General features: G+C 43.9%; 1 protein-coding gene across 5 annotated transcripts in view; it reads right to left on the minus strand.

The window, feature by feature from the left end:
- Window positions 1–23,262, minus strand: part of MTF1 (metal regulatory transcription factor 1) — a 42,923-nt gene that overhangs the window by 10,763 nt on the left and 8,898 nt on the right. For 4 of the 5 annotated variants that reach the window (XM_082613060.1, XM_082613059.1, XM_082613063.1 and 1 more), the window contains exons 3-10: window positions 14,968–15,206; window positions 14,026–14,157; window positions 11,359–11,432; window positions 10,776–10,912; window positions 10,029–10,079; window positions 7,395–7,472; window positions 1,630–1,729; window positions 308–903 (exon numbers count right to left, since the gene is read on the minus strand). In XM_082613060.1, the coding sequence (XP_082469186.1) occupies window positions 308–903; window positions 1,630–1,729; window positions 7,395–7,472; window positions 10,029–10,079; window positions 10,776–10,912; window positions 11,359–11,432; window positions 14,026–14,157; window positions 14,968–15,206 (1,407 nt within the window). The remainder of the gene's footprint in view (window positions 1–307; window positions 904–1,629; window positions 1,730–7,394; window positions 7,473–10,028; window positions 10,080–10,775; window positions 10,913–11,358; window positions 11,433–14,025; window positions 14,158–14,967; window positions 15,207–23,262) is intronic. The other variant, XM_082613061.1, reaches the window with a different exon arrangement.

Here is a 23,262-nt window from a genome sequence, read left to right on the forward strand (position 1 = left end):
GGACAAGAACCCACTTTCCTGAAATGTTCTCAGGCTCTCCTGTCCTAGCTGACAGGATTAGACCGCAGCTGAAATATCCAGGTAAACTTGAAGGCTGTTTCTCTGCCCCGACCTCTCCACTGCAGGTACTGACTGCAGCATTCCTGGGTTTATACTTGCTTGATTATGGGGAAATAACTAAGTGTTACAATGACATGTTTCAGGGTGGATATGACAGCCGTTTTCCTTTTTGAAGTAAAAGCCTCTGAACATGTCACCCATGGAAATACACTTCACCCCACTGGATCTATTTCCACATAATACTTACCATTTGTTCTTGGGTGTGTGGTGAGCTGGTGGCACCATTCAGTATCCACTGTAAGTTCTGTTCTCCCATGACGAGGCTGGGCTGCAGGAGAGCTGTGCTGGGAGCTGGGGTGATCGTTATAGTGGGATTACTAGTTAGGACGGAGTTGGCATCCAGGGGCAGAGTCTGGACCATGGCCGGCAGGGGCTCAGTAGTACTCTGTGTTTGAGGCGGTGCTGCCATGGCTGACGCCACTGCCGCTGCTGACGCCAAAGCCCCAGCGACAACAGAAAGTCCCGGCACGATGGGCTGCGGTGCCTGGGGGTGCGGAAGAAACTCTTGATGATTAGCAGCAAACTGTGTGCTGTGGGGAACAGGCACTTCTGGAGGTTGTAAGAGAGCAGGGGGGTTGCCAAATGCAGCTTGCTGGGAACCAGTTCCTAGGGAGGGAGCAGGCAGAGGAGCAGATGGTGCTGAGGCTGGTAGTAGAGGCTGGGGTGGCTCGGAGATGCCAGGCTGCAGTACAAGTGGAAGAGATAAAGATGCTGAATGTCTTGTGGATGGCAGAACATCACTGACTGACTCTGCATCACCATTAAAATGTTCAATCAAGGCAGCTGGCAAGAAAAAGAAATAGAAATATATATACATATTCCAAGCCTTATATGAGCCACAAAAACACAGTCATTATGGGCTACACCAAAGACAGCTGAAGTCTGTTACAGTTGATTCCTCTAATGCTGGCAGGCTGGCTTTCTGCTTTTCATTTAATGACCCCTCTGGTCAAAGCACCAGGCTTCACAATCAACCTTACTTTCTAAACGTGAAGACCTAGTATGGGTCTAACCATAAAAAAATGTGTCCTACGGCTTTTCCAGAAAAGAGCTTAGACATCCTTTTCTTGGCATATGGTCAGTGAACACACTCTCTGACTATTGTGAAGCTTCACGGACAGATTTTCATTCAAACACAATCTGATCTACGCATCTGAAGTTTCGTTTGTGGATCCCGCCCACTCATGAACGGAGGTGTCACATCAGGAGAAAGAGCTCACAACTCCTCTCACTTTTTAAAGCCAACAAGAGCTTTTGGAAAAGGGGACCCTCTTCTTTTGAGGGTCCAGGGAAAGTAGATCCTCAAGTAAACCCTTGATGAGGGAAGTAGGGGAAAAAAAGATGGAATTGAACTGAAAAGCCCATCCTTTTCTGACCCCTGGCTGGAAGTACACTTCATTAAAGGAACTGAAATATTTCACTGTGCTTGACATCTACACTGTGTCAACAAGTGTGAATTCCCATTCCCAGTGCAGAGATTTGGGCAGGAAGAGAGTCTGTATAACAAACCTGTCTGTTGAGGATCTTCCTGAATTGCTGGATCATCTGACTTCTGGAACATTGGTTCAAAAATGATTGCTGGTGAAAGTGTGCTGAAAATGTTCTGGCCCTGTGTCAGAGACAGAAACAAAGGTGTAAGGCTCGCCATCCGAAAGCAGGTCTTCACCACGAGAGCACACAGAGCAGCAGAACTAGAATAATCTCTGGGGCTTCCCTGGTGGCACAGTGGTTAAGAATCCGACTGCCAATGCAGGGGACACGGATTCGAGCCCTGGTCCAGGAAGATCCCACATGCCGCAGAGCAACTAAGCCCGTGCGCCACAACTACTGAGCCTGCGCTCTAGAACCCGTGCGCTACAACTACTGAGACTGTGTGCCACAACTACTGAAGCTCGCGCGCCTAGAGTCCGTGCTCCACAAGAAGAGAAGCCACCGCAATGAGAAGCCTGCGCACCGCAACGAAGAGTAGCCCCCGCTCACCGCAACTAGAGAAAGCCTGCGCGCAGCAACAAAGACCCAACACAGCCAAAAATAAATAAATTAAAATAAATAAATTAAAAAAAAAAACTAAATTACTAGAATGACCTCTGGATATGCTTCTTGTTTCTAACTTCTCCTTTCCCAAGGTGACATTTATTCCCCTAAGCCTCAGATGCTGAAGATCTGGGTCCTCAAACACTCTAAAGCAGGAGTTGGCAAACTGACTTGCTGGCTGAATGCCTGTTTCTGTAAATAAAGTTGTATTGGAACAGGTACTCCTGTTCATTTCTGGATTGTCTAGGTTGTTTTGCACTGCAGTGGCAGATTTGAGAAGTTGTGACAGGGGATGTATGGGCCACAAAGCCGAAAATACCTATCTGGCGCTTTATAAAAATTTTGTTGACCCCTGCTCTAAAAGACCAAATTCTACATAAAAATGGGGTTGTATAATATTTGTTACTTGGAACTTGCTTTTCTCATGTAATAACATAATAATAACACAATAATAACATATTGTGAATATCTTCCAAGGATATTACACAATGTCTATGCTACTCTAATATGTACACATGGTAGTGAATCAAACAATATAAGGAAACTTATAATGACAGACAATAGTGATGGCCTTAGACTCACTACTGTTTGTCATTGCAAGTTTCTTTGTAACTTAAAACTAAGAAAAGGTCAGAGGCATTTATGAAAATATAAGATATGAGAAAACAAAAGAGAGCACCTAGGGACCCGAGGGCCTGACTGCTGACAGGCACCACCTCCAGGCTTCCCTTCAGCTAAGGGAAGGGGAAAAATAGCAACTCTTTTCTCTGCAGTCCACCTCCACTTAGCATTTTGTGCAGCAGGGTGGCAAAGGCAACCATGTTCAAGAGCCCAGGGAGCAACAGAAAGAAGTGAAGCAGAAGGCAGGGGCTGTGGTAAAGCCTCGGCCACACTTGCGGGCTCAGCTGAGGGCGGCCACAGGCCACACACAGGGGGTCACCAGAGCTCAGGGCCGGTTCAAAACCTGGATTTTTACATGAAACCTACTGATTTATAATTGAAAACAAGCAACTAAAAACAATTTAAAAGCACGGTATAGACCGCACAAAACTTATCTTCAGGCTAGACTCTGACCTGGTGCCAGCTTGAGCTTTAAGGGCATTTTGCATCAACTTTGCTTCTGGGAGGGGGAAGGATCTCTTTGGGGCTGGGCGGAAGCACAGCGAGTGGAGCTGTCCACCAATCTAGAGGGCCTCCGAGATGAACTGCCCACTTGAGCCAAGAGGGTCCAATTATTCTACCATGACTCCACAACTGGCAGAATGAGAGGGGAAGTTCAGTGAAGCTGATGGCCAGCATGGTAGAAGCTGAAGGCAGAAACCTATGTAAGGCTTCCAGCTTCTAGTCCAGAGGGAGTTAAGAATCACAGGCCAAAACAGTGCCTTCAAACTTTTCATCATGACACAAAGTAGGAAATATATTTTATATATATATATATATATATATATATATATATATATATACACACACATATATATATTTCATGTTACATACATATCTGTATGTACGACTGAGACAAAACTCTATGAAACAGATCCTATCCTTATTATGTGCAATGTCTTCTGATATTTTCTATTCTACTGATGTCCTTAAAGTGTTGATTATAAGCCACTATTTTAAAACCCAATAAAGATGTGCCACCCACTTTGAAAAATGGTGAGCTAACAACTACCACTAAGCTATAATTACAGCTTTACAACTCCTTCATGGTTGTTTTTTTTTGTTCTACCTGTTTACGAATCATTATCAGGAACAACACTGTTAAAAAAAGGAATAAGTCTGTGTGACTTCAAAAGATTATGCGCAAGAATGTTTACAGCAGCACTATCAGAATGGCTCCAAACTAGAAACTATCCAAATGCCCAAGGGCAGTCGACCGAAGGAACTCTATTATATTCATTTAGTGTAATACTGTTCAACAATGAGAATGAATAATCTATTACTAAATGCAACAACATGGATTAATTTCTCAAACAAAACGTTGCAAGAAAGAAGCCAGCACAAACGAGTATATACCACATGATTCCAATTATACAAATCACAAAAACAGAAAACTCATCTTAGGTTGTGAGAAGTCATGACAGTGGTTATCCTTAGGGAGAGGTAATGGCTGTTAGGGGGACTGAGGGGGTCTTCTGGGGTGCTGGGAATGTTCTGTTTCTTGAATTGGGTGCTGGCTACCTAGATATGATGAATTGTGATGATTCATCAAGGTGTACATGATAGGTGTACTTTTCTGCATGTATATTATACCTCAATAAAAAGTTTTTCTTAATTAAAAGAAAGAAAAAAGGAAGGTGCTGAGGGGACTGTGACTCAGCCACTACCAGGCTTTAGGGCAACAACCCTGGGGGCAGAGTGAGTGGGAACTGCCCCTTAAAGTAGAGGAGACAGAACAGGCTAAGCCTCTGGGGCCTGGAGCAAAGAGACACAAGAACACTGAGCCGTCTGGGAACAGGACGGGTCCTGAAGCTCAGGAGCCAAAAGGCCCAGCGGGCCGCTCCCCAGCACTTCAGCCCAAGTTCACTCCTAGGACACACAAGCATGTGGCTGCCCAGGAACATGTAAAATGATGATTTCATAAAAATATATCATTTAATTTTAACAATTCATCATCATTTTTTTTTTAAAGCAAGCAGAGCAAAATTAATCCTATTACTTCAAGGAACTGTGGTCTTAGTTGAAAGACTAAAAATGAGCCTATTTCCAATTCTGGGATAAATGCTGGGTGACAAGGAGACAACATATAATTTGATTCCAAGAGAGAAGAGCAGGCCTCTCTCTTGCTGCTGTAAATTATGGCAGAAAAAGCTTTCCTTTTTTTTTTTTTGTTTTTACAAGTACTCAATGTCCCCTCATATGATTCCTCACCTGGTGACCCCAGGGCTTCAGAAAGCTCCTCAGTCATATGTCACGGCCGCAGCCAGGGAGTGGATGCGTAAACCATTTCATACGATCTCTTGAGATTAAGGAGATATTATACCCAGAAATTTTAGGTTGTGTGGCTTAGAGGGCAATCTTGGCCACACATGTGTGCATTCGTTTCATTTAGAGCACTAGCTCTGAAATGTGAATATGCCAAACAATCATATGAAGTGCTTCTTTAATTTTTTCTTTGTTCTTCAGATTGGTTAATTTCTACTGATCTCTCTTCAATTTAACTGATTCTTTCTTCTGTCATTTCCAACCTGCTGTTGAGCCCATCCGGTGAATTTTAAAATTTCAATATATTTTCAGTTCCAGAATTTCCATTTGGAACACTTTTTTTTATAGTTTCTATTTCTCTGCTGAGATTTCCTATTTATTAAATCATTACAAGCATATTCCTTTATGTGCTTGAGTATTTAAGAGCTACTTAGAAATGTCTGCCCACTAATTCTAATTTCTAGCTCATCTTGGGGTCAGTCTCCATAGATTACCTTTTCTCTTGAGTAGGGGTACTGTTTTCCCATGTCTTCTTCTTTTTTTTTTTTTTAATATTTATTTATTTATTTGGCTGCACCAGGTCTTAGTTGCAGCACGTGGGATCTTCGTTGTGGCATGTGGGATTTAGTTCCCTGGGATCGAACCTGGGCCCCCTGCATTGGGAGGGTGGAGTCTTAGCCACTGGGCCACCAGGGAAGTCCCTTCCCGTGTCTTCTTATGTTCACAAATTTTGGATAACCCTGGACATTGCAAATGATATGTTGTAGAGACTAAGGATTCTGTTACACTTCTTGGAAGAGTATTTGGTGTTTGCTTTAACATTCCGGTGACTTGGCTATGCTCCAACTCCAAGCTCTGTCTTCCCTGCAGTGGATGGCAGCTGTAATGTTTGTCCAGCTCTTTAGCCTCAGCTGGGCTGCTTAAGTGTCTGCCCCACACACCCACAGTTCAGGGGTCAACTAGAGATTTGGACACAGCTTATACACAGAACTCAGGACACCCCCCATTGTGGCTCTCTCCTTTCTAGGCCAACCCCCCGACTTTCCAGGTGCTGTGGTAGCCCTGAACTCTGTCCTCTGGTTAGTCAAGCCAGTAAGACGGAGTGTTTACTGAGCCTGGGCCATCTTGTTTGGTATCAACCAGGACTTGCCCTGAGATGGATAAACCATAAAGCCTGAAGATCCATCCAGTGCCTTTGCTATCTTCCCAGTGGCCCCTTCTTCCGAGCGTTACCTCTGCCTGTTTGGGTTGCTCTCTGGTGCCTTCAAGTAGTTGTTTTTATATTTTGTCCAGCATATACAGTTGTTTTCTGTGAGAGGGCCGGTCTGATAAGAGCAGTTCTGCCATTACCAGGAGAACCCAGGCCTTGGTGTGCTAATATAAAATTGCAGTGTCAGGTGCCCCTTCTGGAGGATACTGACTCAGTTGGTTTGGGAGAGGCCCAAGAACCTACGTTGCAGAAGAGCTGCAGATGACTCCACCATTCACAATTTGAGAAACACTTTTTCACAGCATTCCTGAGTCACTCAGTCTCTGTTCAAATCCTTCCTATCACATTGATTCCTCCTTATTTATTATGCATATACTCACAGAAAATCTGACCTAAGCTATATTTAATTACCAGAGAAAAACAACAAAAAATGCACACTTAACCACCAGTGTCGGTGACCCAGTAAAGCTCACAGGTCCTCTTGAAGGAGCGTAAGCTCAGGATTGACGCGGCAGTTGGCAAGATACATCATGGAGCCATGGCAATGGCAGAGGGAACCAAAGCAAGCAGATCAAGAGACACTGGTGTTTTCCCCTAGCAGAGGGCCTGTAGAGGAGGTCCTCCTCAGAACCCCCGTGTAGTGAGCTCAAAGAAAGGAAAAAACTGACTTTGGTCAGACTGGCAGGGCTTGAGAAAAGTCTGGAAACGGAATCCTGGCTCCCCCTTACAGTGGATGAATTTTAAGCTCCTCAAGGACAGACCACAGCTACTTCACCACCACCACCACAAGCTCAGCACCAGCACTCTGCCCGACGGAGTAGCCACTCAAGAAATATTTGCTAAATGAATAAAGACAGACATTTTCTGGGGCAGGAGGTTATCAAGTGAGTGATCTAGGTCAAAAGGCACTACACGTCAGAGAGAACAACCTCTCCAATGAGAGCTCTTATAGGGAAACAAAAGCAAAACACCCTGAATGGTTAGTAACTGAACACAACTCAATCTGAAAGACTTCAAAGACTGGCCTCCCTCAATTTTCCCACCAAAGGGAGGGCTCAATTCTTGCACTTATTTTAATGGCACCCATAATCACAGGTACACTTACTGTATTGGAGTTTTCTTGAAATTCGGAATCTGTGGACAGAAGGCTTAAATTCCTCAGACAAAGTGAGTGATTTGTATCCTGTGAAAGAAAAAAAAATTCTAATTAAGTAACAAAAAAATATCAGGATTTACAGTAGCCGATCAGGTAATAACACACTTGATTACAGTGTCCCTAAGGTTCCAAATGTCTAGAGAGTAAAAAACCATTCAAAGCAAGGGCTATGTGAATTATTTCAATTTTTAAAATCCTGACATTCTTAAGAAGAAATCTCTTACATTCTTCAAGATAGTTAATAGAGTTTAAGAATTATCTTATGACTCAGGCTCCAGAGCAACAAAAGCTATAATAATATGAAATGGATAATATTTGTATAATTGGTCTTACCACTGATAAAGCAATTTCACATGCCCTCATTTACTATTCATATAAACCTTCGAAGTATTATTTCACATTCCCATTTTAAGTATGAGAGAACATTAATGCTAAGACTAGCAGTGAACTGTCCAAAATCACACAGCTAATTAGCATAACACAAACCCAGTGCTTCTTACTGAAAGTCCATCTTCCTTCCATTACATCACTGTGTCCCCAACATGGGCATCTCAGGGACCCTTACTCAGAGTGGTAGTGAGGGGTTATTATTCATATATGGCTGTCTGGGCTAACTCTGAATTGTCGATTCCTAGAATGCCAGTTGGAATTCACATACTTCATGTGGTAACCCTGCTTTACCTCATGGATCAGTTGTTCCCATTCACGCGTGCATTCAACAAATACTCACTGAGTATCTACTATGTATTAGGCACTGTTCCAGGCCCAGGGATACAATAATAAAGAAAACAAAGTCCCCGCCACCAGAGAGCTTCCATTCTAGTGTGGGGAGGGGGTGCCGACAAAAAACCAAATAAATACGCAGTACACAAGATGATGATATGTGCTACGGAGGGTAAGCAGAGTAGGGAAGGCCAGGGTAAGAGCCGCCCTTCTATTAGATTAGGGAAGGCCTCTTAGATAAGGTGGGCTTTGAGCAGATACTGAAGGAAAGAGGGCATGGGCCATGCACATACGTGGGAGAAGTGTCTCACACAGAGTATAGCAAGTACAAAGGCCTGGAGGCAAGAGTGGGCTTCCCTTGCTCAAGGAACCACAAGGTGGGCGGTACGGCTAAAGTGAAAGGAAGTGATGTAAATGAGGTGAGAGAAGTGACCAGGACAGAGTGTCTAGGGCCTTCTGGACCACTGTAAAGATTCTTTTACTTTAAGCGATACAAGAAGCTACTGAAGGGTTATGAGCAGAGGACAGACATGGACAGGGTAGCAGTGGGGAGAAGAGTGGGAAAGGTGCTAAGAAAACCACTCAGCAGGTGACTGCAGTAATCCAGGCCAAAAAATGACAGTGGCTTGAATGAAGTAATCAGATCAGATTCTAGATATATTCTCAAGGTAGGGTTGATAGACTTTGCTGGTGGGTGGGGGGGTATGAGGGAAGAAAAGGAGTTAAGAATGACTCTAAGATTTTTGGCCTGCTCCACTAGAAAAACAGAGGTGCCATTTACTAAGATGGGACAGACTGCAGGAGGAACAGGTTGGGACATGTCAAGACTGGGAAACCTAGGTGACAGCTGGGTGGAGACATCAAGCGGAAGGTTAATCCGGGCTGGAGATACAAATTTAGGACTCAAAGGCAATCTCGATGGCACTGAAAGACTGAGACTAGAGGAGATTCCCTCCCCTGGGGAGCGAACAGCCATCCAGAGTAGGTGAGGTCTGGGCACTGTGCACTAGGGCCCTCCAATGCATAGAGACTGTGGCAAGAAACTGTCCTCAGATTGTTACAAAAACAAGAAAATTTATCATGACTTCATAAATGCAGCTTTGTACACAAACACTCTCAAATCTTAGTATTTTCATCTGGTTTTACAGAGGAAGAGACTGGGGTGCAAAGAAGTCATTTGCCTAAGGTCATGTGACTAGTTGTGGAGCCTGGATGTGAATTCACACTCTTCGCAACCAGTGCTGGCTTTTTGCTTTGTTTTGTTTTGTTTTTTGCGGTACGCGGGCCTCTCACTGTTGTGGCCTCTCCCGTTGCGGAGCACAGGCTCTGGACGCGCAGGCCCAGCGGCCATGGCTCACGGGCCCAGCCGCTCCGCAGCATATGGGATCCTCCCGGACCGGGGCACGAACCCGTGTCCCCTGCATCAGCAGGTGGACTCTCAACCACTGCGCCGCCAGGGAAGCCCAACCAGTGCTGTTTTGCCTCTTATGACATAGGGGTCAAGAACCAGGCTCTGGAATCAGCCTGCCTGCCTAAAGGGGACTAATTATAAGCTTTGGATATTTAGGCAAGTTATTTAATTTCTCCTTGCCTCAGGTTTCTTTATCAGTGATATGGGAATAATAACAATACTGACCTCTTGTGAGTGAGATAATTCACAGAAAAACAGCACAGTACTTGGCATATAGTAAAAATTCAGTAAATATTAGTTATTGTTACTAATAAAACACAGGGGGAGTTATTACTAATAAAACACATTCAAATCAGAGTCCTTTTAAAGGGATCCTTTGTTCTTTAAAAATTAGAAACCACAGAATTAAATTATGCTGCCTTTCCCCAAATCAAAACTGTATTACATACTTTAAGAACTGCATTATTCAAAGGGGGGTCAGTGTGCTTCAGTTTCTTTATCTATGAAATAGCAAAATAATAACAATTCTCAGTTCCTGGGTTCAAAAGACATAAGGTAAGTTACCCAATACCATATCAGAAGTAATAACAGTAAATTTATCCCAGTACCTCTCTGGAAAGAAGCTGTAGAGGAGAGGGAGATGTGGTGGAAGGGCTTGGTAAAGAACAGACAAAACCACCTAAAAGTCCGCAGAGTCTTGTTCTGTGGTTCAGTGCCTTAAGGCGGTGGCTCTCAAACCTTTTGGTCTGCAGACAATTCAAAAGGGCAGGGGACCCCCCAGACTCCGCCTGGGTCTCCAATGATGGATTAATGAATGTGTGAAGCAAATCATTAACTCATGTCCCAAACTCAAGTGCAGATGTACCATTTTATAGACATGAATGGGAAAATAACACCCTTTGAGAGCACCTGGCTGACACTTTGGAAGCCATTCTGAGACCTCTGGTTCCAAGACATCTCTTCCACCACACCTGACGGAGGGGAGGTGGAGCCGAATCAGGGGCTGAAGCACAGGGAGCCTGGTGAAATTTCTGGCTTCCACCACCTCATCACAAAGACATAGATCTTGACACTGATTTCTTCTCTCTCACTAACAGATTTAGAGAGAAGGCATTTTAACCTTTTATTTTGATATACAAACAACTGTTGCTGTTCTATGGTGCCCAGATCAAAACAAGAGACAAAACACTGCACACCTCTGATCCATTGTGATTTAGAAGTGCACTGTATGAATTTCCTTTGTTATCGTGACCTTTCATGTGACTTTTGAGACTGTATTGAGTGCTGAACGTTTTCTCACAGCCATTACTGGGGCAGAAAAAGGGTCTTTCACCTGCAAGAATGACAAGAGGTATTAATTTTACCATAAAATCATTTCACTGGATTAAGACATGTACTTTCCCCTAACAGAGGGAAGTAAATATTCTAATAAGGGTTCAAGTAATAAGTTGGATAAATTCCAAGTTAATCATTCCAGTCCTAAAATTTAATGTAGAGCAAAGCACTGAGAATGGCCTGCTCCTGGGAAGTTAAAAGAGAAGATTAGTTTTTTCCCCCCAGATTCTTTTCTGAGAATCTCTGCATTGGTTTTATTTCTTAAGGTTGGACTCCTGAGTCCAATCTTTAGATCCTTTTTACCTCTGAAAGAAACTCAAACATTATAGGTGAAGGCCAAATGATTAGGCTTGCTCTCTCCACAAAGCTCTACAGGTCTCAATGGAAGTACAGATATTTACTGACTCAATGAAGGTTACAAGATAAAAATTAGCCGAAACTCACCAGTATGTGTACGGACGTGAGTTTTAAGGTGGTGGCTTGCTGCAAATGCTTTTCCACAGCCATCATGATCACACCTAAGTAAGTTGTTTAAGCAGAGAGGACAGCAGTCATTAGCTAATAGACCTTTATCTTCACTATCTCTTGTAAATACAAACTTAAATGAAAACAACTGCTCAGAACACTAAGATCAGCTCAGTGAAACTGGTTTTACAGATGGGAATGATGACAGGTCCCTGGAAAAGTAAGGTGACAAAACTGGGATCAGAAGGAGAGGTTGGCCCAGGATAAGTATTTCTTGTCCTACAAGTAAGGCACATGTTGAGAGCCCTAACAATACAAGCCTTCTGATGAACTACACAACAGAATTCTATTGACAATGAGAACACATATGGAAAATCTACTGCAAATGGAATATAAGGAATATCAGTGGTGGGTACAGAGGCTCTCACGTAGGCATGGGGCCTGAAATACAACACTAGAACAAAATCAGTCAGAATATACTGGCTGTAATATAATTATCTATAATCTTCAGAGAGCTTTTCTCTTTTACTTTCTTGATAACCAAAGCTAGAGGTAATATTTCCCTCCTTAGAACTCCTAGTGCATTTATCTACATGCTGCTTTTATGGCACCTGTCATTCCCAATCTTATTTTAGCTCTATGTGTATACATTTGTTATCTGTTCTCCTAGATTATAATTCCCTTGAGGGCAAGGTGCATGTAGTTCTTTACATCTGCTGTAGTCTTGCACATAGCAGGCATTCAGTAACTATTTACATGAAAATGAATGCATTTTCTTATAAGCCAACATATTTTATTTCTTTAAATAGAAAGCTTCTCTAAAGCATATTACTTTTTTTTTTTTTTTTTTTTTTTTTTGCGGTACGCGGGCCTCTCACTGTTGTGGCCTCTCCTGTTGCGGAGCACAGGCTCCGGACACGCAGGCTCAGCGGCCATGGCTCACGGGCCCAGCCGCTCCGCGGCATGTGGGATCTTCCTGGACCGGGGCACGAACCCGTGTCCCCTGCATCGGCAGGCGGACTCTTAACCACTGTGCCACCTGAGCCCAAGCATATTACTTTTTAAGTACATAAAATCATTGAGTCTAAAGCCCCATCTAACATTCAAGAAAAATTAGCAGTTTTAATCATGACAAAAATGCGTGTGATTAAATAGAAATCAGAGTCCCCTTGACAGCCCTATGGGGAAAAAAGTAACCCAAGCTTCACAGCAGTTGGAGAGTAACCAACTAGAATCTAAATACTCTTGTTTTTAGAGGGGCCATGACTCAGGAATGCATCTGTAATTTTTGAAACACATTTCCATTTAATTGGTGTTTAAGAGTTGACTGTCCCTGAAGACTTCAATTTCTAGGTATCCTAATGAGATGAGTGATTTGAGAACAGAAAGGTAGCATATTTAATGCCATGAACATAAGAGCAATCCCTCCTGTCAAATTCAAAGACATTGTTTATGGGCCATTTTCAGTAATATATCTATATTACATTTAGGGGGAATCCTTATAAACTGATTACCTTGTTAAAAATGTCATATAATCATCCCAAAGTTGTTCTTCAATCCCTGCTGAATGCCCAGAACCACGCTAAATGCTATGAGCAGAGGAGAAAGTAGATGATACAATTCCTTCCTTCAAGCTTATATTTATACATGCATCAATTAAATATATATGTGTGTCCATATATGTATATATATATATATATAAATTGAAATCTACAGATAAAAATGGATACTCCTATATGTTTGTATGTACACATGACATATTACAAAGCAACAACCAAACAAGTGATAAAAGAAAAAAATACCTGAACCAGTAGCCTAAGCATCCCTACCCCTCATTTCCCCTCATTTCCTCCTTCCCTCCTCACCTCTTCTTAGGTACGTATCCCTGCCTCTGTGCTCAAAGCTCTTTCAGCATCTCAGTCTCAGATACTATCTGGTTACTTGTGGTTCTTTTCCACCAGACTAAGGTTCTCAAAAGGAGAGCCGGTATCTTAGTATTTCTCTAGCACTGACAAAAGTACCCACCACGTGAGATTCAACAAACGTTTCTTGAAAATAAAGGGGTGGGGAGGCTTCCCTGGTGGCAGAGTGCTTAAGAATCCACCTGCCAATGCAAGGGACATGGGTTCGAGCCCTGGTCCAGGAAGATCTCACATGCCGCAGAGCCAACTAAGCCTGTGCGCCAAAACTACTGAGCCTGTGCTCTAGGGCCGGCAAGCCACAACTACCGAGCCTGCGTGCCACAATTATTGAAGCCCATGTGCTCTGCAACAAGAGAAGCCACCACAATGAGAAGCCCGCGCAGTGCAACTAGAGAAAGCCCGTGTGCAGTAACAAAGACCCAATGCAGCCAAAAATAAAAAAAATAATAAATAAAATAAATAAATTTATTTTTAAAAAAAAGAAAGAAAGAAAGGGAAAGAATGAGGCAGAGAGGCCACCATCCGCAGAGTAGGTAGGGATGCTCTTGGAATCCATCATCACTCCTCCAATCTGCAGTAGTTGATTACAACTATCCTGGGGAAAGCAAACACTGCCCAAAGAACCAGCGAAGGGAATTTCCTTTCCACTTTGAAATATTTTAGAGCACATCAAAACACTCAGCTGAAACCTGGTCAGTGATAGATAGAAAACAGCAAGACCCACCGAAATGGCTTTTCTCCTGTATGGGTTCGAATGTGCTTCCTCAGATCACTGAGCGTGGTGAAGTACTTGCTGCAGCCTTCAGATTCACAGTTAAACGTCTTCCCTGTGTGAAGCCTCTGATGTGCTTTCAGCCTGCAAGATACCCCAGAGAAATCCCCTTTGTCATAATGTACTACAGAGCCTTCCCACGTCAGCTTAATGTGCGTCAGGGTCAAGTGCATAAGAATTCTATAGCCATAATACGTTAGTATCCAACATTTTGTGCTCAAAGAGAAATTCAGAGAAGTATATGGCATAGTGGTGTGAGTGTGACGCTGGAGCCAGGCTGCCTGGGACTCAAATTCTGTTCTCCTCTACCAGAAGGGGGACCTTGAACCAGTTGCAAAACCTCTCCGTGCTTCCATTTCCTGAGCAGTGGCTGTGAGGATCAGCACTCAGGACACTTCCTAGCACACAATGAGTGCTTTTTAAGTGTTAGCTAGTATTTATTATGTGTGCTATTTTATACGCAATGTTGAACACTAATATAAGTCTCTTGACACAAACGGTGGAAAAGGGAAATGGCTGAGTGGACCGCTCCCCATTTCTTGGGGGTAGAAAGAAGTTAAGCTTTAAGGTGAGGCAGGGAAGGAAGTGAAAGAAACCTTGGTTCCAAGCTCCTGAGCCAACAGGAGATATTATTCTATGCTAAATATTAAAATCCTGAGGCCAGGATGTCATTCCAGGAGATATGAATCCAGACACAAATGGACTCTTGATTTTTAACCAACCCAGTATGTGTCAATCTTTAAGTGACAAGTTGCTCTAATGAACTGTCAACAGTTGAGCATTACTGCCCTCTTTAAAGCCCTGAAAGTGAACGTCTGCACCGTGCAGGGAGAGCTCTGCAGTCAGGACAGAGCTGGGGTCAGAGGCTGCAGGTGCAGGGAGGAATGGGCCGACCTGTATAGCGTGTTGAATGCCTTCTCACAGCCCTGCACGTCGCACTCAAACGGCTTCTCCTTCGTGTGCACCCGCACGTGGATCCTGAGGCTGTAGGAGGTGAGGAAGGCCTTGCCACAGCCCTCCTGATTACAGACAAAGGTGTACTCTCCCCGGTGGGTCTTCTGGTGGGTGCGCAGGTTGCCTGCTGTGCTGTAGGTGCGGGGACAGCCCTCAAAGGTGCACTGGTACCGCTTTACCTGGCAGACAGAAGACACCTTGTCAGTGGGACAAAAGAGCTGCTCAGGGCCTAACTCCCCGCAGGGCTTGGCTCTCAGGAGATGCAGATGAAACACACAGGTTTTTATCATCAGCACAGAAAACACCCTCTAACAGAAGTGAGGAAAATCTTCCCGTTGACCAAATTACACCTGGACGACAAATGATGAGACTAATGCCCAAGAGGCAAGCCTGTAGGTAGGTAAACACTCTAAATGAATATAAGAACAGTGTTTTCAGACTAGTAAACGTCTACTCCCATAGGCGGGCACATACTACTGCACTTACCCATATTCAAATACAATTTGACTTTAAGGCTTGATTGAACACCCTGCCCTCTGGCACTATATCTTGATTGGAATTGACCAATGTTAAATTGAGTTTAAAACATTCTGAAATTTATATACTCAGTCATAGGTATCCTAGCACAGTTATGTACTAGCATAATTTCCACTGCATTATTTTCAGGTCTACAGAATGAAAAAAATGTACCATGAATTTCTGGGACTATCTGGTAGTACGACGTTTCTCAAACTGCCAGCCTATTGGTCTCCTTCCCACCATCACCCTTCTGGAAAGGGTGCTATCCACAGGTGCCTCCACCTCCCTCAACGCCTGTGGAACCACTCGGCCAGGTGGGCTTCACTGGACGAAACCCTTCTCTTGAGCTTCCTGGTGGTAAAACTCTTTCCTCCTTCCCAATTTTCTTTTAGTATTTGAAAAAAAATCTCATCAACAATGCCTTCTCCTTCTGAAAACTTGTCTTTCACCACACAGGAATTCTCTGGGGCTCTTTATTGTCTTCCCTGAGCCACTCACTCCTTTTCTTTAACCTGTAAATGTAGGTTTAGCCCAAAACTTCTCTCTCATCTCCCAAACCTTCCCCATCTCTCCACTGGTTCAGGGGAAGCATCATAGCCTTGGCTGGAGAAGACTGAATTCTGGCACTTAGGTTCAGGACTTTGGGTAGGTCTTTTCACGTCTCTGAACTAAAGATTTTTCATTTCTAAAAGGCAAAACTGAATGCCTGCCCTGCCTGTCTGACGGCGCTTCTGAGCAGAACAAAATGAGATAAAGCATCTGTGGAAAGACTTTGTCATTGATCTGATACTATACATATCAAGGTGCTAGTTCTGCCTATTCTTCAGCTTTAGCAAACATCTTCATCCTTTAATCCTCATCTTTCTCCAAAGCTTCAGTCCATAGGTCTCGCCACACTATTGGTATTCATTCAACAGTTAATGAACTACTATGTCCCAGGCAACGAGTTAGATACCACAGATAAAAAGGCAAACAAGACATAAAGCTCTGTCTTTAAAGAGCACCATTTTAATGAGGCAGATGCGCACAAATTATTGTACACTGTGCGGAGTCGGACAACAGATACACACCCGCGGTGCTTGGGAAGCATAAAAAAGGGAAACCTAACCCCTCTAAGAAAGACTGGACACAGTGAAGGCTCAGAAGCTGAGGCACTCTCTCTGAACTGAGGGTGTTTTTTGGTTTGCCTATTTGTCCATTTTTTAGGGATTAAACTGAAAAAATGTTCCTCAGACAAACTGGAAGAGATGGGCATTCCAGAAAGAAGTAACACCTTGAGAACTACATTGGAGAGATACATGAGTATGCTGGTACAGGGGACCACAAACACACCTGAGTAGGTAAGAGACTGGAAAAAGAATCCAGAAAAATAAGGTGAAGCCTCCTTAGTTAAGCTATGGAGTAGAGGAATAGGACAATGGGAGCCATTAGTAGGTTTTAACCAACACAGCAACACAGTCAGATGTGGGGTTTAGAAAAGATCATTCTGGAAGCTATGGAAGACAGACTGGAAGGCTGAGAGAATAGAAGAAGGGGTAGAGATTAAGAGAAGGGAGACAACAGTCCAAGACAGAGATGAGAAGAATCCGAACTAGGGAAGTGATAGTGGACATCATGAGAGATGAATTGCAGAGAAGTTAAAAGGGGAGAAATGAGTGGCTGTAGTGACAACTGGGTGCATGGCAGCGGTCGGGGAGAGGCAAAGTCAAGATCAACTCCCGTGATTGGGGCCTGGATGACCAAAGAGATGGTCACATACCAATTCTGGACTGGATGGGGGTTGAGGAGAGACGATAAGTTGGGTTTGAGGTGTTGCCAGGTAGAAATGTCTAGTAGACAGACGTAAAGGCTGGAAGCTAAAAAGAAAGTCTACAGCAGGAGTCTCTGGTACACAGATAATAGATGACTTTACTGTACACTAAAGCAGGCTGGTTCAAGCCCCAGCTCTGCCACTTACTGTGTAACCTTTGGAAAATTACTTAAGCTGAGTCTCAATTTCCTGTTTATAACAAGGAAACAAAATCGATCTTTTTGGGGTTGTTGTAATAATTAGGAATAATCTGCGTAAAGTATTTCAATACAGGGACTGACATATAGTAGATGCTCAGTAAAATCTTGGCTACGAGGACAAAGGATGGGCTCCTGAATGTCACCAGTGTTTAAAGAACTGGTCAAAGAAGAGAAGCCATTGATGGATGAGTGGGAGACAGGGCTGCGGAATTAGCAAGAGAAGCAAAGGAGACGGATGTCACAGAAGCCAAAAGATGAAGAGTCTCAAGGAAAAGAGAATGATCGAAATGTTAAATGTCAGAGAAAACAAGGAAGATAGGACTGGGAAAACTACTAGGAATTCACCAATGACTCAGCATGACTACCTTTAATGGACTGATGAGGTCAGAAGTCTGGACGAAGGTGAATAATCAAAGGCGGGGATAGAGACTGGAGATGGAGAGCAGCAGCACAAGTGGACCTTTGAGTTGATGAAGTGTTTGTCTGTTTCAAGTAAGATAGGTCTTGAGCGTATCTGGAAGGAGAAAGGTCCTGGAAGAAAGAAGCTGAGCATCTGGGAGGAACATAAAGACCACAAGGATATTTAAAAGCCTGGGTGGAGGGAAAAGCCTCAGGTAGGGGGAAGGACATTCAGTTTCAGAGAAGGAGGACCTGAGGGGAGGGTACGTATGATTCAAGGGCCTTGTGGGCCATGTGGTCTCTCTCACAGCCACTCAACTCCGCTGCTGTATGTGACAGTAACCATAGACAATATATAAATGGACAAGCAAGGCTGTACTCCAAAAAAACTTTATTTATGGACAATGAAATCTGAATTTCATATCATTTTCATATATCATGAAATAATGTTCTTTTGATTTTAAAAATAATTTAAAAATGTGAAAACCATTCTACAAAAACCGGCATCTGTATGGATTTGGCCTGTGGACCACAGTTTGCCAAACCCTGAAAACCTGTGGGCGTGGGGAAGGGAGGGGCCCATCTCCCCTCTGGCTCCTTGTCCTTCTCTCAAAAGCCCATCTTCCGGGTGTGGAGAAAAGGGAACCTTCTTGCACGGTTGGTGGGAATGCAAACTGATACAGCCATTGGAGAACAGTATGGAGGTTCCTTAAAAAACTAAAAACAGAACTACCATACGACCCAGCAATCCAGCTACTGGGCATATACCCTGAGAAAACCATAATTCAAAAAGAGTCATGTACCACAATGTTCATTGCAGCTCTATTTACAATAGACAGGATATGGAAGCAACCTAAGTGTCCATCGACAGATGCATGGATAAAGAAGATGTGGCACATATATACAATGGAATATTACTCAGCCATAAAAAGAAACGAAATTGAGTCGTTTGTAGAGAGGTGGATGGACCTTGAGTCTGTCATACAGAGTGAAGTAAGTCAGAAAGGGAAAAACAAATACCGTATGCTAACACATATATATGGAATCTTAAAAAAAAATGGTTATGAAGAACCCAGGGGCAGGACAGGAATAAAGATGCTGATGTAGAGAATGGACTTGAGGACACGGGGAGAGGGAAGGGTAAGCTGGGACAAAGTGAGAGAGTGGCATGGACATATACACACTACCAAATGTAAAATAGTTAGCTAGTGGGAAGCAGCCGCATAGCACAGGGAGATCAGCTCAGTGCTTTGTGACCACCTAGAGGGGTGGGATAGGGAGGGTGGGAGGGAGACGCAAGAGGGAGGAGATACGGGGATATATGTATGTGTATAGCTGATTCACTTTGTTATACAGCAGAAACTAACACACCATTGTAAAGCAATTATACTTCAATAAAGATGTTAAAAAAAAAAAAAAAGCCCATCTCGCCTCTGGCTCCTTGTCCTTCTCTAAAAAGCCCAACCACCGATAGGATCTTGCACATGTCTTTAGGTTCCCCAGGCAAGCGCTCTCTCGCTCATTCATCCCTTTCCCTTCCCCATGCCACACAGGACATGCTCCACAAACAGCCACTGAACTGAACTACTGACCAGGCATTCTCATGTCTCAGTGCCTAGCTTTGAAGCCAATCACTGCCAGATTTATTCTAAAACAGTGTCCCACATGTACCACCTCTCTGCTCAAATGATTAAGTCCCAATTCCCTAGCCTTGTATTCAAAGTCCTTCCAGGTCCTCTTCTGTCACCAGGCCAAAAGCAGGCTCTGTCGAGGCCTACAGGGGACAGTAACCCCTTCCCTAACTGCAACACTGAATTCCCACTCGCCTGCCTTTGTTCTCTCTCTTTTCTCTCTACTGGAAATTCCTGGTTCCTTTCTTCTCTGCTTTTCTGAGTCTCTCTCTTCCATTCAAGCCTCACTACCTCCGATGCCCACCACTATCACTCCATATCTATGTGACAGTGCCCTTCTCTGAATTCTAATAATATTTAACTATGCCACTCAGCGTACATGGTTAATTATCCTCTCACACACATGTCCTGATTTTTCATCAAGACTAAAAACAGGGCTTCCCTGGTGGCGCAGTGGTTGAGAGTCCGCCTGCCAATGCAGGGGACGCGGGTTCGTGCCCCAGTCTGGGAGGATCCCACGTACCGCGGAGCGGCTGGGCCCGTGAGCCGAGGCCACTAAGCCTGTGCGTCCGGAGCCTGTACTCCGCAACGGGAGAGGCCACAACAGTGAGAGGTCCGCGCACCGCAAAAAAAAAAAAAAAAAAAAAAAAAGACTAAAAACAAACCTCTTGGGTGCTGCAAGATAGAGATTTCAAAATGATCACTGACCAGGAAGGAGAACCAGGACCCCATGGATGCTCTAATAAAGAAGTCTGCATGTCTCTGTCGTAGAGCTTACCACAATGGTGAATGACAAGAGCAGAATTTCATTCTTAAGACGCTACAGCAATTGATAACTTTGTAAGTAACAAGTGCAACTAACTATCCCTCCCTGTCTCCCAGCCCTACCAACCCCTGCTCCCATCTACGTTTTCTTACTTGGCCAATTCAAGCTTCCATTAAGTGTTCCTTCCTCAAGGACCTCTTCCCTGACCGATCCCTACCCCCTCCCCAAACTAGAAGAGGTACCCTTATTACAGGTTCTCATAGCATCCTGTATGTCTTTAAAGCACGTAGATAATTTACATGATTATCTTTTTTTTTTATATCTGCAAGCAACATATATTCTCACTGATCATCACAATGACTTTTATTTTTTTATTTTTTATTTTTTTTGCCGTATGCGGGCCTCTCACTGTTGTGGCCTCTCCCGTTGCGGAGCACAGGCTTGGGACGCACAGGCTCAGTGGCCATGGCTCACGGGCCCAGCCGCTCCACAGCATGTGGGATCTTCCCGGACCGGGGCACGAACCCGTGTCCTCTGCATCGGCAGGCGGACCATCAACCACTGTGTCACCAGGGAAGCCCCTACATGATTATCTATTTGGAATCTAGGCACAGCAGTAGCTGGAAAGCAGGAGGCACTAAGTAGATATTTGTGGAGTTAAATGAATAAACGGCTACTCTCCAGCTGGACTGTAGGCTCCATGAGAGCAAGGACCACATCCGTCTTGTTCACTGCCAACAGCCTCAGGAACTAGCCTTGGGGAGAAGTAACTCAGATTTGTTGAGTGAAGGAATGGATGACTCAACGAACAAACAAAACCAAACCAACAGGACTTAGTGTTGAGGAAAGTAGCGGCAAGGACTATAAGTGACAAAGCCACAGAGTTTCAAGGAGGATGGTCAACCAGGTCAAATGCAGCAGAGGTGACTGAGGAAGCATTTCTTGGACTCAGCCAATTCACAAGGTCAGAACTGCCCCAGCAAGACTAGCTTCACTGGAGGGGTAGGAGCAGAAGCCAGGACGTAACAGGCTGAAAAGTCAGGGAAAAGCGAGGAGCTAGAGACAATGAATATAACTACTCTTTCACAGAACGGCTGAGGAGGGAGAGGGGAACGTTAGGAGAGAGGACAAAGAGTGGGGAAGCTATGTGTAGTTAACAGGGGCACAGAGGGCTGTCAAAGCAAATGCTCCCCAACAGTGTGCTGAATAAACACGCAACCTCACCCCATCTGGAGGAACGCAGCAAATGGAAGTCTCTATACTGTGTCTTTCAGAATCGTTTCTAAACAGCACCACATTTCACAAAAAGGGAAAACTAAACCTCCTCAAACTGGATCGGAGGAGGAAGTTGCAAAAAACACGTTACACAGCGGAGGTGTTGCAACATTTGGTACATTTAAATACAATTAATTTTTTTGAATGCATACATGCATGATAAACCTTATGTTCCGGGGATTATATTCTCCCAGGTGCTAGGGATAGATAAAAAATGGCCCCTGCTCTCAAGGAGCTCAAAGTCAAGAGGCAATTCAGACAGACAAGAACGATATGGTATGAGAAGTTGTATGGATACTAGAATATAGAGAAAAACTTAGAAAAAAAAACTACAAAAAACTTAAACTTGGGGATGACTAAGAAAAGCTTCTCGAAGGAGGTGATACCCAAGCTAAATTTAAAGAACTTGAGGGAGAGGTGACACATAATAAATTGGCCTATCGAAATCAACTAAAGTATCTGTAATATGAACATAATGTCACCAAAGATTCCATTGGAAAACACGTTCCTCCAAAAGAGTCTGAGCACTGCGTCACTTAAGTGGCTGTCGATTACGAAGTTAAGGAGCTCAGAGACAGCACAGTCTGGGCTCACTGAGGACGGGACCAGCTCTAAGGCTAGGAATGGGCAGGAGGCATGAGCTTTCAGAGAACTGGAAGAGCCCTGCAGTGACCTCCACTGCCCATCTCAGAGCTGAATTTACATAGCTGCTCCCACACCTAAATCCTTTACCCTTACAGAACTAATGCCATCCTGTTGCCCCTCATTTGTCAGCCCTTTTCATAGCTAATGGGTTTCAATGCCTGATTCTCCTCTCTGTCTTCACAAAGGTGGTGTGTATGATAGAAAAGCACAAAGTCCTCAGTTCAAATCTCAACTGTACCACTTGCCAGTTGTATGTTTCTAAGCCTCCGTTTTCTCATCTGTAAAATGAGAGTTAATAGTACCTATTTTATAAGATTGTTATGAAAATACAAAACTATCAGAGTCCCTAACACAGTGCCTAGTACACAGCAGGCACTCAACGGGATGCTAACCATCTAACCTTCTTGCCACTGTCACTGCCAGCATAACAGGAGTCCTCATTCTTTAGCTGTAAGAGTCCTCAGCTTATGAAGTAAGTAAGTCATGGGAATGTAATGTACAGCATGGTAACTATAGTTAATAATACTGTACTGTATATTTGAAAGTTGCTGAGAGAGTAGATCTTAAAAGTTCTCATCACGAGAGAAAAAAGGCCTTCCCTGGTGGCGCAGTGGTTGAGAGTCCACCTGCCGATGCAGGGGACACGGGTTCGTGCCCCGGTCCGGGAAGATCCCACATGCCGCGGAGCAGCTGGGCCCGTGAGCCATGGCCGCTGAGCCTGCGCGTCCGGAGCCTGTGCTCTGCAACGGGAGAGGCCACAGCAGTGAGAGGCCCGCGTACCGCCAAAAAAAAAAAAAAAAAAAAAAAAGAATGTAACTATGCGTGCGGATGGATGGTAACTAGACTTACAGTGGTGATCATTTGGCAATATATATACAATTACTGAATCATTCTGTTATATAATGTTATATGTCAATTTTATCTCAATTGTAAAAAAATTAAGAATAATATTTAAAAGGAGCCCCCAGCTTTGCCTCATGCCCCAACTGC

Source organism: Mesoplodon mirus (genome assembly GCF_964341445.2).
Source record: "Mesoplodon mirus genome assembly, chromosome: 3".
Lineage (NCBI taxonomy): Eukaryota > Metazoa > Chordata > Mammalia > Artiodactyla > Ziphiidae > Mesoplodon > Mesoplodon mirus.